The sequence below is a fragment of the Sus scrofa genome, chromosome 6 (assembly GCF_000003025.6).
Source record: "Sus scrofa isolate TJ Tabasco breed Duroc chromosome 6, Sscrofa11.1, whole genome shotgun sequence".
In the NCBI taxonomy this organism is placed as follows: domain Eukaryota; kingdom Metazoa; phylum Chordata; class Mammalia; order Artiodactyla; family Suidae; genus Sus; species Sus scrofa.
The window spans coordinates 72195188-72207723 of NC_010448.4; the positions used below are offsets into that span (position 1 = coordinate 72195188).

At 59.0% G+C, this 12536-nt stretch overlaps 1 protein-coding gene across 2 annotated transcripts in view; it reads left to right on the forward strand.

Moving 5' to 3' along the window:
- Positions 233-12536, forward strand: part of TNFRSF1B (TNF receptor superfamily member 1B) — a 35727-nt gene continuing 23423 nt past the window's right edge. The window contains exon 1 of one of the 2 annotated variants that reach the window (XM_021093133.1): positions 233-414. In XM_021093133.1, the coding sequence (XP_020948792.1) occupies positions 337-414 (78 nt within the window). In that variant the 5' untranslated portion in view covers positions 233-336. 2 annotated transcript variants of the gene reach the window in all.

Genomic DNA, 12536 nt, shown 5'->3' on the forward strand with positions numbered 1-12536 from the left:
CAGGTTGAGAGGCCCAGCCTCGGGGAGGGTGAAGGCTCTCGGAGGGCTGGCAGTCACTGGCACTGGAGGTCTGGGCTCCGCGCTGGGCTGGTAGGGCTGCGAGTCGGGGTGGGGGTGGGGGCGGGGGCGGGGGCGAGGAGGAGGGAGGGGTGTGTCCGCGCCCATCCCCGCCTCCTTCCGCCCCGCCCCGCCCCGCCCCGTCCTCTGCTCCCGGCCTTTCTCCCGCCGCGCGCCGCCTTTCGCTTTCAGTCCCGGGCGCCGGAGGCAAAGGCAGCGGAGCGGAGGCGCCGGCGCGTGAGGGCGCGAGGGGAGGGCCGGCCGGACCCGCCCGCACCCATGGCGCCCACCGCCCTCTGGGCCGCGCTGACCGTCGGACTGCAGCTCTGGGCCGCTGGGCGCGCCGTGCCCTCCCAGGTGGGTGACGCGCGCCGCCTTGCACCCACCCATCCCGGTTGGCGTGAGTCCCCTGCCGGGATGCCCGAGGCGGCGTGATAGGGGTGCGGGGCTCCTGGCCCCCGAGGCTTCGCGCCACCGACACCTGATCAGACCCGCGCCGCCCTCCGCTGGACACCCGCTGGGGACACCGGGTTTGGCTCACGTGCGCCCGGGGCGGGAACTCAGGTCACCGCGGCTGGGGTCGTACCCTGTCTCCTCCGCCAGCCCAGGCCGGGGCTTCGGTGGCCGGCCAGCCGTAGGTAGATCCCAGCTAGACTCTGGACCCCAATTCTGGTTACCCCTGCGACCGCCACCACGGAAGCCTGTCCTCTCGGGGCGTCGGGGCTTGGGGGGTGGGGCGGGCTTAGGCAGTGATCTCTACTGGGGCACCGACCCTACTGCCAATGCGGGGCGCCTTCTTCAGAAGACTTCGTCCTCTCTGGGCTATGGTTTTCCTCTTTCTTAGAAATACTGAAGCTGCGCTTCTGAAAGAACGGTGCCAGGTGTGCAGTAAGCACCTAATAAGGGCACAGTCAGACTGTGGGCTGTCTTCCGTAGGCTCTTTGCCCAGACCCCTTCCCCAGAACCCACCGGGAGTGTCCAGTGGCCACTTCGGAGCCTGTTCTTTGTGGACTCTGGGGCGATGGGGAGGAGACAGTGTCCTCCCGTTCCCCTGGGCTGACCTCCCCCAGGGGCTGTGCCTCAGCTCTGGGGACAGGGGAGGTGAGGGAGGCCTTCTAGGCTAGTTACCCAGGCGGATACGATCTCTCAGGGGCTGCAGGAAAATGGAGAGGGCAGAGTCCTCGGAGCTGTTACTCAGTTCTAACTGCACCCAGCACCCTGGCAAGGAGAATGTACCACCCATTGCTCCCCCTTTGCCCCTTGTGGCTGTCTCTGTGGTCTGGTGAGGCAGAGTAACCCCATTTTACAGAGAAGGAAAACTGAGGCCCGGTGAACTCCTTGCACTCATGGAAGGGCATGGGAGGTGCTTTTCCATCAATAGGGACAGCTCTTCCTGCCCCCCTTGGAGGGAGGAGTGTGCTTTCATCCCGTCCTCTTGACTGTACCCTGACAGATGGGTGTGTGCTGACCCATCTGGACATCTTGACCGTGGAGGAAAGTGGGAGGTGGCGTTGACTCATGTGAGGTGATTCACTGGCTGAGGCTAGAAACGCTTTTCGAGTCTAGTTCTCCAGGACAGAGGATGGAGGCTGTTAGACCAAAACTGACCCAACCACAGAGGGCCAGGGTGGGTCCTGGAGGGGCTGCCCCAGCAGTTGTCCTGTAAACAGAGGCGGTCAGGAGAGTTCAGCTCTGAGACCTGAATGCTGGCGGCTGTGGTCCCCAGCCTGACTGCAGGGTTCTGCCAAGATTCGGGCTCCTAGGGTCGTCCTCCGGCCTCAGCCAACCCCTGGGGGAGGAGGCTTGGGGCTTCTCTGTGGACAGCAGCCCCTGGTCCTGAGTTGTTGGGGGGGGGGTCCCCTGAGTATCTCACCCCCCCATCCTGACCAGTTCCCATGTCAGCTCGGGTTCCCTCCTCCCAGGACTGTCTCCATAGCCTCTTGGCTGGTCCCCTGGCCCCTGCCCCCTCTCCCACTGATTCTCTTTGCTGGCATTGCTGGAGCAGCCATCCTCAAATGTGTGTGCCTTTCTCCCTGCCTGGGAAGCAAAAGGCTCCCAGTGGCCAAGGCACAAACTCCCCCAGGTGCCTCAGGCCAGAGCGAGTGAGTTATCCAGGTCCTTGCCGCCATCTCTCTGCGTCTGTCCCCACACCCCATGAGATTTGGCTGTGGTGCATCAGTGTGGCCTGTGCTGTCCCCTCTGCATGGTACGCCCCCTTCCCCGCATCCTTCACGGCCTTGTGCACACATCTTTCCACCGCCCCAAGGAACGCCTTTCCTCGCTGTCCTAGTTGGATTTGATCCTCTGCTCTTTGAACTCCCAGCCCTTCAATCCTTGAGGACAGACTGCATTCCGCTTTTTAATCTGAGTGTGTTTATCCACCTTAGTATATGCTAAGTTCCTTGAGAGCAAGGACTGTGGGATCTTCCATCTTATTGGCCCCACAATTGCAGCTGTTTTTTGGTTTTTACTTATTTATTTGTTTTAGGGCTGCAGATGCAGCATATGGAAGTTCCCAGGCTAGGAGTTCAATCAGAGCTACAGCTGCTGGCCTGCGCCACAGCCACAGCAAGGTCAGATCCGAGCTATGTCTGGGACCTACACCCCCGCTCACGGCAATGCCAGATCCTTAACCCTCTGAGCAAGGCCAAGGATCTAACCCACATTCTCATGGATACTAGTTGGATTTGTTTCCACTGAGCCATGACAAGAACTCCTAGCACCCGTTTTTTGAATACCTACTAAGTGCCAGGCACTGTGCTAGGACTTGACTACGATAACTGAAACCTTTCTTATAGCAATGCCTAAAAGGTGGTGTTCCCGTTATAGAGATGTGGAAACTGAGGCCCAGAGAGGGAATGACATTTCCCAGGTTAGAGAACTGGGGGTAGGAGGTGGGGAGGTGGAATGCAAGTCTGCCTGATTCCAAAACTCCTTTCACTCCACTCTCCCTGAGCCCATAGCCCCCTCCTGCCACCAGCGGGTCCCTGGCACTCCGTGGATGCTCAGTTATGTTGGCTACGATAGACGGTGTTACAGAAAGAGCCACAAGGAGACCTGGGCTGGCCGCAGGTGTGGCAGAATTCCTTTGCCAGCAGGGCTTTTGCCTCCTTTCCAAGCTGTATGTGCCAGAGTGTCAGGTATAACTGGTCATATTCATTCAATGATGAGTGAATTCATCATTCATTCAATCAGTCATCTGCTCATTTGACAAATAAATGCTGGTAAAGCTGGCAGGATAGGTGAGCATGGGGGACCACTTCATGGGGATCGGCGGGGCCCCACAAGTCTGGATTTCTGTTGTTGCTGGGGAGGGGGCTCCAGGGAGCCCTACCCGCTGGGTCTGCCTCAGCTTCCTCGGAAGTCCTGCAGCTGAGGGGTTGCTGTCTGCCTCCTCATTACCCAGGGGCCTGGGGCCAGAGCAAGTTAGGGGAGCGGTTGAGGGCTCCCACCTGGCCCGAGGACATTGGCCTTTGGTGGAGATGGGTGATCTTGGGTACCTGCTGTCCTGGGATGTCCCTCCCCCCCGTCTGAGATCCCAGAGGGGAACCTGTTCGCTGACTGAGGATGTGGCCCTCACTGCTGTCCTTCGGCCTGGCCTGCTGGCTCCTGGAGCACTGTCCTTTCCCAGGGCTGGGAACGATTTTTATGGCCCCAATCATTCAGTGCTTCCTGGCGGAGTAGGCGAGATGGTTGGAGGGGGAGTGTTGATGCCCTCTGTAGGGTGTTTGTGTATGTGTTACATTCAACTCGGTGTGTGTGGCGCATTCAACTCTACACATCAACTTAGTTGGCAGAGCTATGCCATGCTGCTGCCCCCCCCACCTGCCTCAGGGCCTTTGCACTGGCTTGCCCCTTCACCTTGAGTGCTCCCCCCACGGATATCTTCTGGTCTCTTTCCTGCCCTCCCTTCTGCCAAGTGAATTCTTCTCAGGGGAGCCTTCTGTGGCCATCCTGCCTAGAAAAGCCCCCTGTCCGGTCTTCTCACTCCCTTGACCCACTTTGTTTTCCTGTGTAACGCTCACAACCTATCCTACATCTTTCATTTGTGTTGTGTCTTTCTACTGGCAGGTAAGCACGGTGAGGCCGGGGGCTTCTTCACTGCCGTGAACTTGTAGCCTAAAAAAGGATTTTGCTTTCTCAGTACTTTTGACGTTCAGCTCCTGTGGTTGTTGTGGGGGAGGCCAGTAGCACTGGCCTTTCACTTGTGACAATTAAAAATGTCTTCAGATACTGTTAAATGGCCACTTGGGGGGAAATTGCCCCAAGAGAGAACCACTGGTTTAGAACAGTGCCTGAGATGCTAAAAAAAGTCAAGGTCCAGAAATACTCATCTGACCTTTATCATGACCTTGTTTTATGGGTGAGACAGAAGAGTGTGAAAAGCCAGTGGCGGCAGGGCTGCGCTCCAGTTTGATCTCCGTCTCTCTCTGGGATATTTCTCTGGGTGCTTCCTCTGCTGTGTTGGGTTTACTGAGGCTTGCGGTGCTCTCCCCACAGGGCTCACCCGCCCACATCGCTGTCCCGGCTCGTGACAGGGCCACTCACGGGCGGTGACTCAGGCCTCCAGGAGGCATGTGATTTGCCCAGTGGGCTGGAGGGGTGGGGAGGGGAGGGGTGCTGCCAGGGAAACAGGAACAAAGCGGAGATGCTGTGGCTCCCACTTCCGACATCCCACCAGGCCCCTGGAAAGCCGTTTTGATGACTTAGAAGAAGAGCCCTGGCCTCGGAACTGGAGAGACCTTGCTCGTGTCTTACCTTGTCGTTTATAGGCTGTGTGCCCTCAGCAAGTCTGCGTTCCTGTCTGCGAAATGGGAATGATCCCTACCTTCCTGGGTGGCTGTCAGGGTTAAAAGTGCTTCAGAGGCTGTGCAGCCCATGGGCAGCTGTTTGAGTATCCCCAGCTTTGCAGGGCCTGGGAGTCCTTGTGGAGCCACGTCCCCTGTCTCCGAGTGGCAGGGCCCCAAGGTGGGGATGGCAGAGCTCCAGTTGCCCAAAGCTCCTGCCCAGCGTCCCTAAGAACGGTCCCCTCTCGCCCACCTTCTCCTCGATGAGCTTCCTGCTCCACAGGCCCCCTTCCTGGGGCCTCTTCCACCACCTGCCCACCTGCCTGGTCTTAGGAGCTCAGCATGTGACCAAGGCTGCAAGGCAAGAAATCCTCCCCTCTCCCTCCCCACTCCTTTCAGCGAGTGACAGGTGCTAGCTCTTGACGGTGAGCAAGGGGTACATGTGGCATCGTGTAGCAGAGTCTTGTGACCTGTCTGCAGAGGGGATGCAGAAGGCCTCGGCTTTCCCACCTGCACAGTGGGCACAGGCTCGTCCCAGACTGTCTCGAAAATCTCTTCACCTCTAACCTCTGACCTCTATGACAGTTCTGTTGACTCGTAACCCTGAGAAGGGGAAGCCCCGTGAAGGCTCTTCTGAGGTCTTGCGGTCCACTCCCCAGCCTCCAAGTGACTTCCAAGACAGGAGGGCCCCGAGGCAGGAGCACTGGCCTGGGGGTCAGGAGACAGGTGTTCCCATCTGTGCACTGTGGTCAGTGGCTCACTGTATGACCTGGCTCAGGTTACATACCTCTCTGGGCATAAGCAGCCCAATCTACAAAACCTAAGAACACCAATCCTAACACTCCCGTGGAATGTCGGGGAAGTGTCAGCTTTGTGTGTACTTGACAAAGGCCATAGACTCGGGAGTGAGGGGGTCTAAGAGTTTTCCCAGGAGGGAGAGTCCACTGCTCCCTACCATTAATGTTTTTGCTTCCCAGCCTCTCTTCTTGCCGACCCCCATCCCGCTTGCTTTGGCTGGGATGACTTCTTTGACTCAGGCCCCAGTAGCATCGAATTTCCGACTGCCCATCAACTCGTGTCCAAGACAGGATCCAGAACCCTTAGGCACAACAGGAGTCACGGGTTTCCCACCTCCCTGACCCTTACTGCCTAATTAGCACCTCTTAAAGTTCAGACGCTGGACCCTTTGGGGCATCGAGCCCCAGGGAAGTCTGTGCTGTGAGCTTCTCTGCCGGGCCTGCTGCCTGGGGCCCCACAGGTTCGAGGAAGCCTTGGGCGGGGAGGGAGGGGTTCCTTGAAGAAGCCTTTGTCACCTGTGATGGGCACACAGCCCTCCCCCTGGCTCCGAGTCCCAGGGCTTTGGGCGTTTGTACCCCTCTGCTGAACTGTTGACTGTGGGGCTGGGACTTGGGAGCCCATGGTCATTTTTCCACCGTGTCGTGCTGTGAGGTCACAGGTGGTGGTGACATCACTGTGGTTTGGGGCACTCGGGGTGCGCGCCCAGGAAGAGGAAGTGTCTCTTCACCGACGGGGGGTTTGAAGGAGATTTCCGTCTGCCCCAAGTGTGAGCAGGGCTGGGCGAGTCGGGGGCAGGCAGCTGTCCAGGAGGCCCCAGACCCCAGCTCTGGCCTGTCTGTGCCCTGGTGTCCTGTTGACCGTGACACACCGCCCCACGTCTCAGCGTCCACGTCCTCTTTGCAGTGGAGGCATCTCAAGGGACCCCTGCGGAGGTCAAGGCCACAGGACTGGATTCTGTCACTAGAACAAGAAAACCTGTGAGCCCACTTCCCAGGCCCCCCGTGGGCCAGCTGCCCTCCTGCTCCTGGCAGCAGACACTAAGTGGGCACACGTGGGGACAGTCGGCAGTGTTGGGGGACTTTGAGGGACATGGGTGCATCCCTTTCGAGGGACAGCAAACCCCTGCTCTGTCCCGGGCTTCGGAGCCAAGGCCCTGGGTTGAGGCAGTGCTCTAACCAGAGACAGGGCAGAAATCCCCAGGGGCTTTTGTTTGTCTTCCTTTGCTGTCCAGACAGTGGCCCACCTGTCTGTTTCATTCTGAGCCTGGCCCCACAGGGGGCATGGCTGATGTGGCCGCAGAGCAGGGAACCGAGTGCGCCCACGGGCGAGCGTGGTGCTGGGAGGGCTTCGGGGCAGGGAGGCCATGTACAGGCATCTTCTGGGTGCTCCGTGGAAAGCCTTCTCGAATGCCACTCAGGAGAGATGCCAGAGCTGCAGGAGTGACCAGAGGGTGGGCCTGGGGGTGGGAGTGGGGTCCCAGGCCTAGCCCTACTCCGCCTCCAGCTGGGGAGGGCTTGGCCACTTTCCTTCTCGTCTCTGACCCTCAGCTGGCCCAGCCCTTCTAGAGTGGTAGACTGCAGGTGGTGGCGGGAATGTGGGTGATTTGGGACGGGGTGGGGTGGGGAGGTGGCATGTAGCTCTGGCCTCCACGGGGCTCCGGATGAGAAGGCCCAGGTCTGGACTTGACGGTGACTCTCGGGGAAGGGCTCCCAGCCCTTGGCCTTAGTCAGCAGGACTCCCTCTCCTCTGTCTTGTTGAGCCACAGCCCTGCTTCTGTCTGCCACATGCAGAGGCCCCAGGTGCTGCCTGTCCCTGGCGAGCCCGTCACCTGCTGCTCTGCATTCCATTCTGCTCATTCCTGTCCTGTCGTCCCAGCTCTCTGGAGCCCCGCCGCCCCCCACCTCATGGCACGACCCCCCCCCCGCCCCCTCCCCCGCCTCCCAACATCCCATGGCTTCACTTTCTTCCTGGCCTGGCCCCTTGGTCACCTCCTCACCTTTTCTTGTCACCTTCCTGACTCCGTCCTCCACGTCGCTCTTCCTGCAGTGACTGCACAGGGATCTTTCTAGAAGCTGAGCCCTGGAGGGTGGGCAGGTTGGGACTGAGGGGCTGCCAGGAGGAAGAATAGCAGGGGACAGTGGCTAGGCCATTCTAGCTGGAGCACAAGGCTTATTAGGGGGCAGGGATGGCACTTGAGGCCAGAAGCTATTCAGGACTCATTTCTGGAAATAGTAAATAATTGAAAAATTGAATTGAAAAATGGTAGCAATTGTAGTTTGGGGAGAATTTGCTAAAACACTTTGCGTGTGTTATCTCATTTAATCCTCACAACGGTCCCATGAGGTATATCCTGTTATCAGTTCCGTTCTACAGATGAGAAACCTGAAGGTTTTTAGCCTCATTTATTTAAAAAACAAACCAACAAAGCAGCAGTTCCCCGGTGGCCTAGCAGTTAAGGATCGGGCATTGTCACTGCTGTGGTGTGGGTTCAGTCCCTGGCCCAGGAACTTCCATGTGCTCTGGGCAAGGCCAGGGGGGAAAAAAATCTATCTATCTATCTATCTATGTATATATCTAAATAAATAATAACAAACAAAGCAAAACTCCTTTGATGCTGCCTGCCAATAAGAGGGGAGTCTGTTTTTGTGTTTTGCCTGCACCCACGGTATGTGCAAGTTCCCAGATCAGGGACTGAACGCACCCCACAGCAGTGACCCGGGCTACTGCAGTGATGACACTGGATCTTTAACGTACTGTACCACGAGAGAGCTCCAAGAGGGGAGCCTGGATTCAAAGCCAGGCATCTGTATTCCTTGCTTGCGGCTACTCCACTCACTTCCTATCAGGAGTTGAGGCAATGGGGAGCCACTGCTGGTTTTTGAGCAAGGGAGTGAGCAGAGCAGAGGGTGTGTCAGGAAGACCGCTTGGGCCTCAGGGGAAGGACAGATGAGGTAGAGAGACTGATGCAATGTTTTCGGCAAGAGCTCTGGGCTGAGCGAGAAGCAGCAGAACAGGAAGAAAGGATCAGAGGCTTGAGGGACAAGGAGGTGGGCTTTCGGCCATACCAAAGATCTGGGGTGGGGTCAGAGGCACTCAGGGGGAGGGGAGTGGTCCCTTCCCACCCCATCCTGCAGCGTGAGGCCCCCCTGGCCTCAGCCCCTCCCTTGCCACCTGATTGTGGACAGTGTCAGCCTCGTGTGTTCCTAGCGTGCTTGTGGTCGGCTGCAGGGTGAGCACGAGGCCGAGAAGGGCCGGCCCGCGCATCTCTGACGTGAAATGTGATGGGTCCCCCATGGGCAGAAGGGCTTCCAGGGGGCCTGCCTGACTCTGCTGCCAGAGCTGTGGGACCTTCTCCCTCAGCTTTGCTTTTCCAAAACCAAAGAGGGGATCAGAGGGCCCCTCTCTGTCCCCTCTCTCGGGGCTGGGAGAGCGCAGTGAACCCCGAGCTAGGACTGATGTCGGTGGTGCTTCGCGGGTGCCAGAGAAGGGTCTCATGCGCTCCACGATCCGCGTGCCTTCTGTCTGCCGGCCATGTGGTGGGAGATGCCATCTCATAGGATGTGCATCCTATAGAAGAAGCACACGAGGTGCGGTGGTTAAGCTTTGGGCTCAGGCGCTCAGCTCACTAGAGCCAGAGCCAGGATTCCACCCCAGGCACCAGCTCCAAACTCTGTGCTGAAAGTACCGACCGGATATCGTGGTGGTCGAAGTGGTTGTGAGTGGCTCTTAGCTGAAAGCTGCCACTCTGGGGACACCACCCTTTCTCCTGCTAAGCCCATTTCCTGCCCAGTTCTCATGCTAGCCTAGCTCATTTCGGCTAATTGGAAATGAAAACTTTGGTTCCTGTGAAACAATTCAGCGTCTGTTAGGTACCTGCCGTGGGCTGGCCCTGGGCTGGGCGTTGAGCCATGAGTAATAAAAACCCAACGAGTAACGCTCAGCTCCTAGGGCTGCCATGCACAGCGCTGAGCCCTCCAGACGCCTTGGCCCAGTGAATCATAACAGTCCCATGAAGTGGGCACTGCTTTTGTCCCCATTTTAGAGAAGGCAAAACCGAGGCTGGCGAATGGCAGAGCTGAGACCGGAACCCGGGTGTCTGGCTCAGAGCTCACACTGTACAGGGTGCAGACGGGGACCCACATGGAAGCAAATAATTAACCAAAAAGTCGCCTGTGCCTTAGAGAGCTATACCCGGGTTGTCACTGGAACCCTCGGGGGTGGGGGGGACCTCTGACCCCATCTGGGGTTCTGGAGAAGGTTTCCTTGAGATGATAGTGGAGAGGGCTCAGCTCTGCATGGCGGGGTGGGCAGGATATTTGGGCAGAGGGAACAGCAGGAGGAGGCATGGAGGAGGGTAAGGGAGCCGGGGGGGGGGGGCGATGCAGGGCGAGGTGAAGACAAGGTGAGTGACCTGCCTGGGCCCCAAGCTGAGGACCCTGATCTTGTGCCTGAGAGCCAGACTCGGTGTAGGAAGGTGGCGATGGGTCCGTCTAGACAGCCTGGGGACCAAAAGCGAGGAGGCCGTAGGTGCGGGGAGGCGGGAGATGCTGAGGGCAGGGAAGCAGGGCTGTCAGAGTTGGAGGAGGTGATACGGACCGGCCTCGGGGTGTGTGTGGGGGGGGTAGGATGGCGGGCAATGGGAAGGGTTGGGTGTTTTCTGCAACTAGACTGAGGGATTCTGGGGGGCAGGGACCACGCCCTGGTATCCTTTCACCCCCGTGCTTAGCACAAAGCCTGGCCCTAAGAACCGGATAACAGCCTGGGCTTCCTGTCCGCCCCCAGCTCACTTCTAAAGCGACATCACAGGCAGCAGCAGGCTGGGAGTGGGATGTGTCACCCCGGGCCGCTGCCTGTGATGTGGTCGGTCCCCCTGACGCAGATGTCGCTCCTCTCCGTGACGGCAGACGAGCCTCCGTCACCTGGCCCGGCATCATCCCTGTGTCGGCTGCACCCGGCCGTCCGCTGGGCTCCCGAGAACCCCCTAAGATCGAGGCCCAAATGGCTCTGCTGCCTCCACTGTAGGCGGGGGCCCCAGGGAACTGCCATGGAAATGATGTGGTTTCTCTATTGCTTGAAGCCAGTTTTGGCTGATGGGGGTCCCTGGGTCCTGGGGCAGATGTCTCTGCACCTCCCCATGGCCGCTGCTTCTGCCCTGGGATCGGGGAGAGACCTCCGCCTGGGGGAGCCACTGAGCCCACCCACGCCTTGCTTACTGTGTGTTCTCGGGGGAGTCATTTGCCCTCTCTGGGCCCCACTTCTTACAACGAAGGCCTAAGAGGAGATGGCAGGATCTGAGGCCGTCAGAGGACACTGAGGCAGGGGTAGCTGGGACGAGTTCTTTCTGCCCCTCGCTGGCTACGTGGCCTCAGACCCAGTCCGGAATCTCCGGAAGCCTCTGTTTCTGCCTCTCTAAAATGGGTGATGCTGACCTCGTTGTGTGGGTGCGGAGGTAACCCGAGAGAAGAGAAAGCACGTGAGCGTGCCTGGCACGTCTGCACACAGTAGGTGCTTCCCCGGGGTCTGAGCAGGCAGCCTCTGTCTCTCCCGCCCTGTGAAAAGGGAAGGTTTGAGAAGCACCTGCTACCCCCCAAGCCTGAAGCTTCCCCCCTCCGTGGCCTCCTTCCCACCGCATCCCCTTCCTGCTCTCACCCTGCCCAGGGGGAGGCTGGGAGCGGGATTCCCTCCCAAGATTACTGGTATCCAAGGTGTGTGTGGGGGGTCCCCGGAAAATGACAACACCTTGGAACCCCCAAAGTGCTGCCTCAGTGCCGGCAGGAAAGGCCGAGGTCTCTGCAGTGTTAGTGCTTTCAGATGACACCAGCTGGATGGTGGCCACTTCTTCCTTCTTCCCCAGGCCAGTCCTTCTTTGCCTTCCCCTCTGGCAGTCTATTTATAAATAGGAGAAGGGACTGAGGGCCCCGCCTTGGGGTGCAGGCAGGGTCTTTGTCGGGGAGCAGGGAGGCAGGAAGTCAGCTGGTGCGGGGTTGCCCAATTCCCCGAGAAAGGCTGACTCAGGCTCCAGAACCAGAGGGACCTCCCTGGTGCCCTGGCCCTGCCGCTCACTGGGTGCCAACCTTGAACCAGTCTCCCTCCCCCGGCCCTGGGCTGCTGGCCGTGGTTTCTGGTCCTCCAGGGATGGAGGGGAGGGGAGGGGAGGAAGCAGCGGGTGGGAAAACTCGAGCCTGGCTCACCAGGGAAGTCTGGTCTGGCTCACCTGCTTTCAGGGACTCACTGCCACATCCTTGTCCCTTTTCCTGGACACCGTGTCCTCCAGCCATTTCATGGATCCCGGGCCCTGGGTTTTGGCCACTTGCTTAGATTCTTGATTTGGGGTCCCCTCACCTCTCCGGGTGTTTCTCTTGAGTAAAGTCTCTTGGAGGCCCCCCAAGGCCCCTAGCCTAGGAAGCCCACACCTGACCTGCAGGCGTCCCCCTCGTTCTGCCTCGAGGCCCCCTCCACGCTCCCCGCAGCTGGCGTGCCTGGCTCCTGACCTTAGGCTTCTTGAGGAATGGGCCTGGGGCCAGTATGAGGGTGACCCCATAACGCCAAGGGTCCCAGGTCAGCTTCCGCAGACTTGCTCTTTAGGTGGGAGGGAAGCCCCTCCTTTGCAAGGCCCACCTGGTCTGCCCGGTGCCTCGCTAGAGCTGGGCAGCCTGCTGGCAGCGGCCTGTCCTTGCCTGTTCTCAGCTGAAACCAAGGCAGAAAGAGCCCGGTTCTAATATTCCATCCCACACAGGTCCACATTGTGTCAAGGCCTTTGCAGACTCTTAGAGCATCCCCACTTCCCCACTGGTCCCCTGGGAATTTGGGAGATGATAGACTCGAGACCCCTGCCTTGGCACCACCAGCAACTTGAGGAGGCAGGACAAGGGGTTATATCACCCATTTTACACA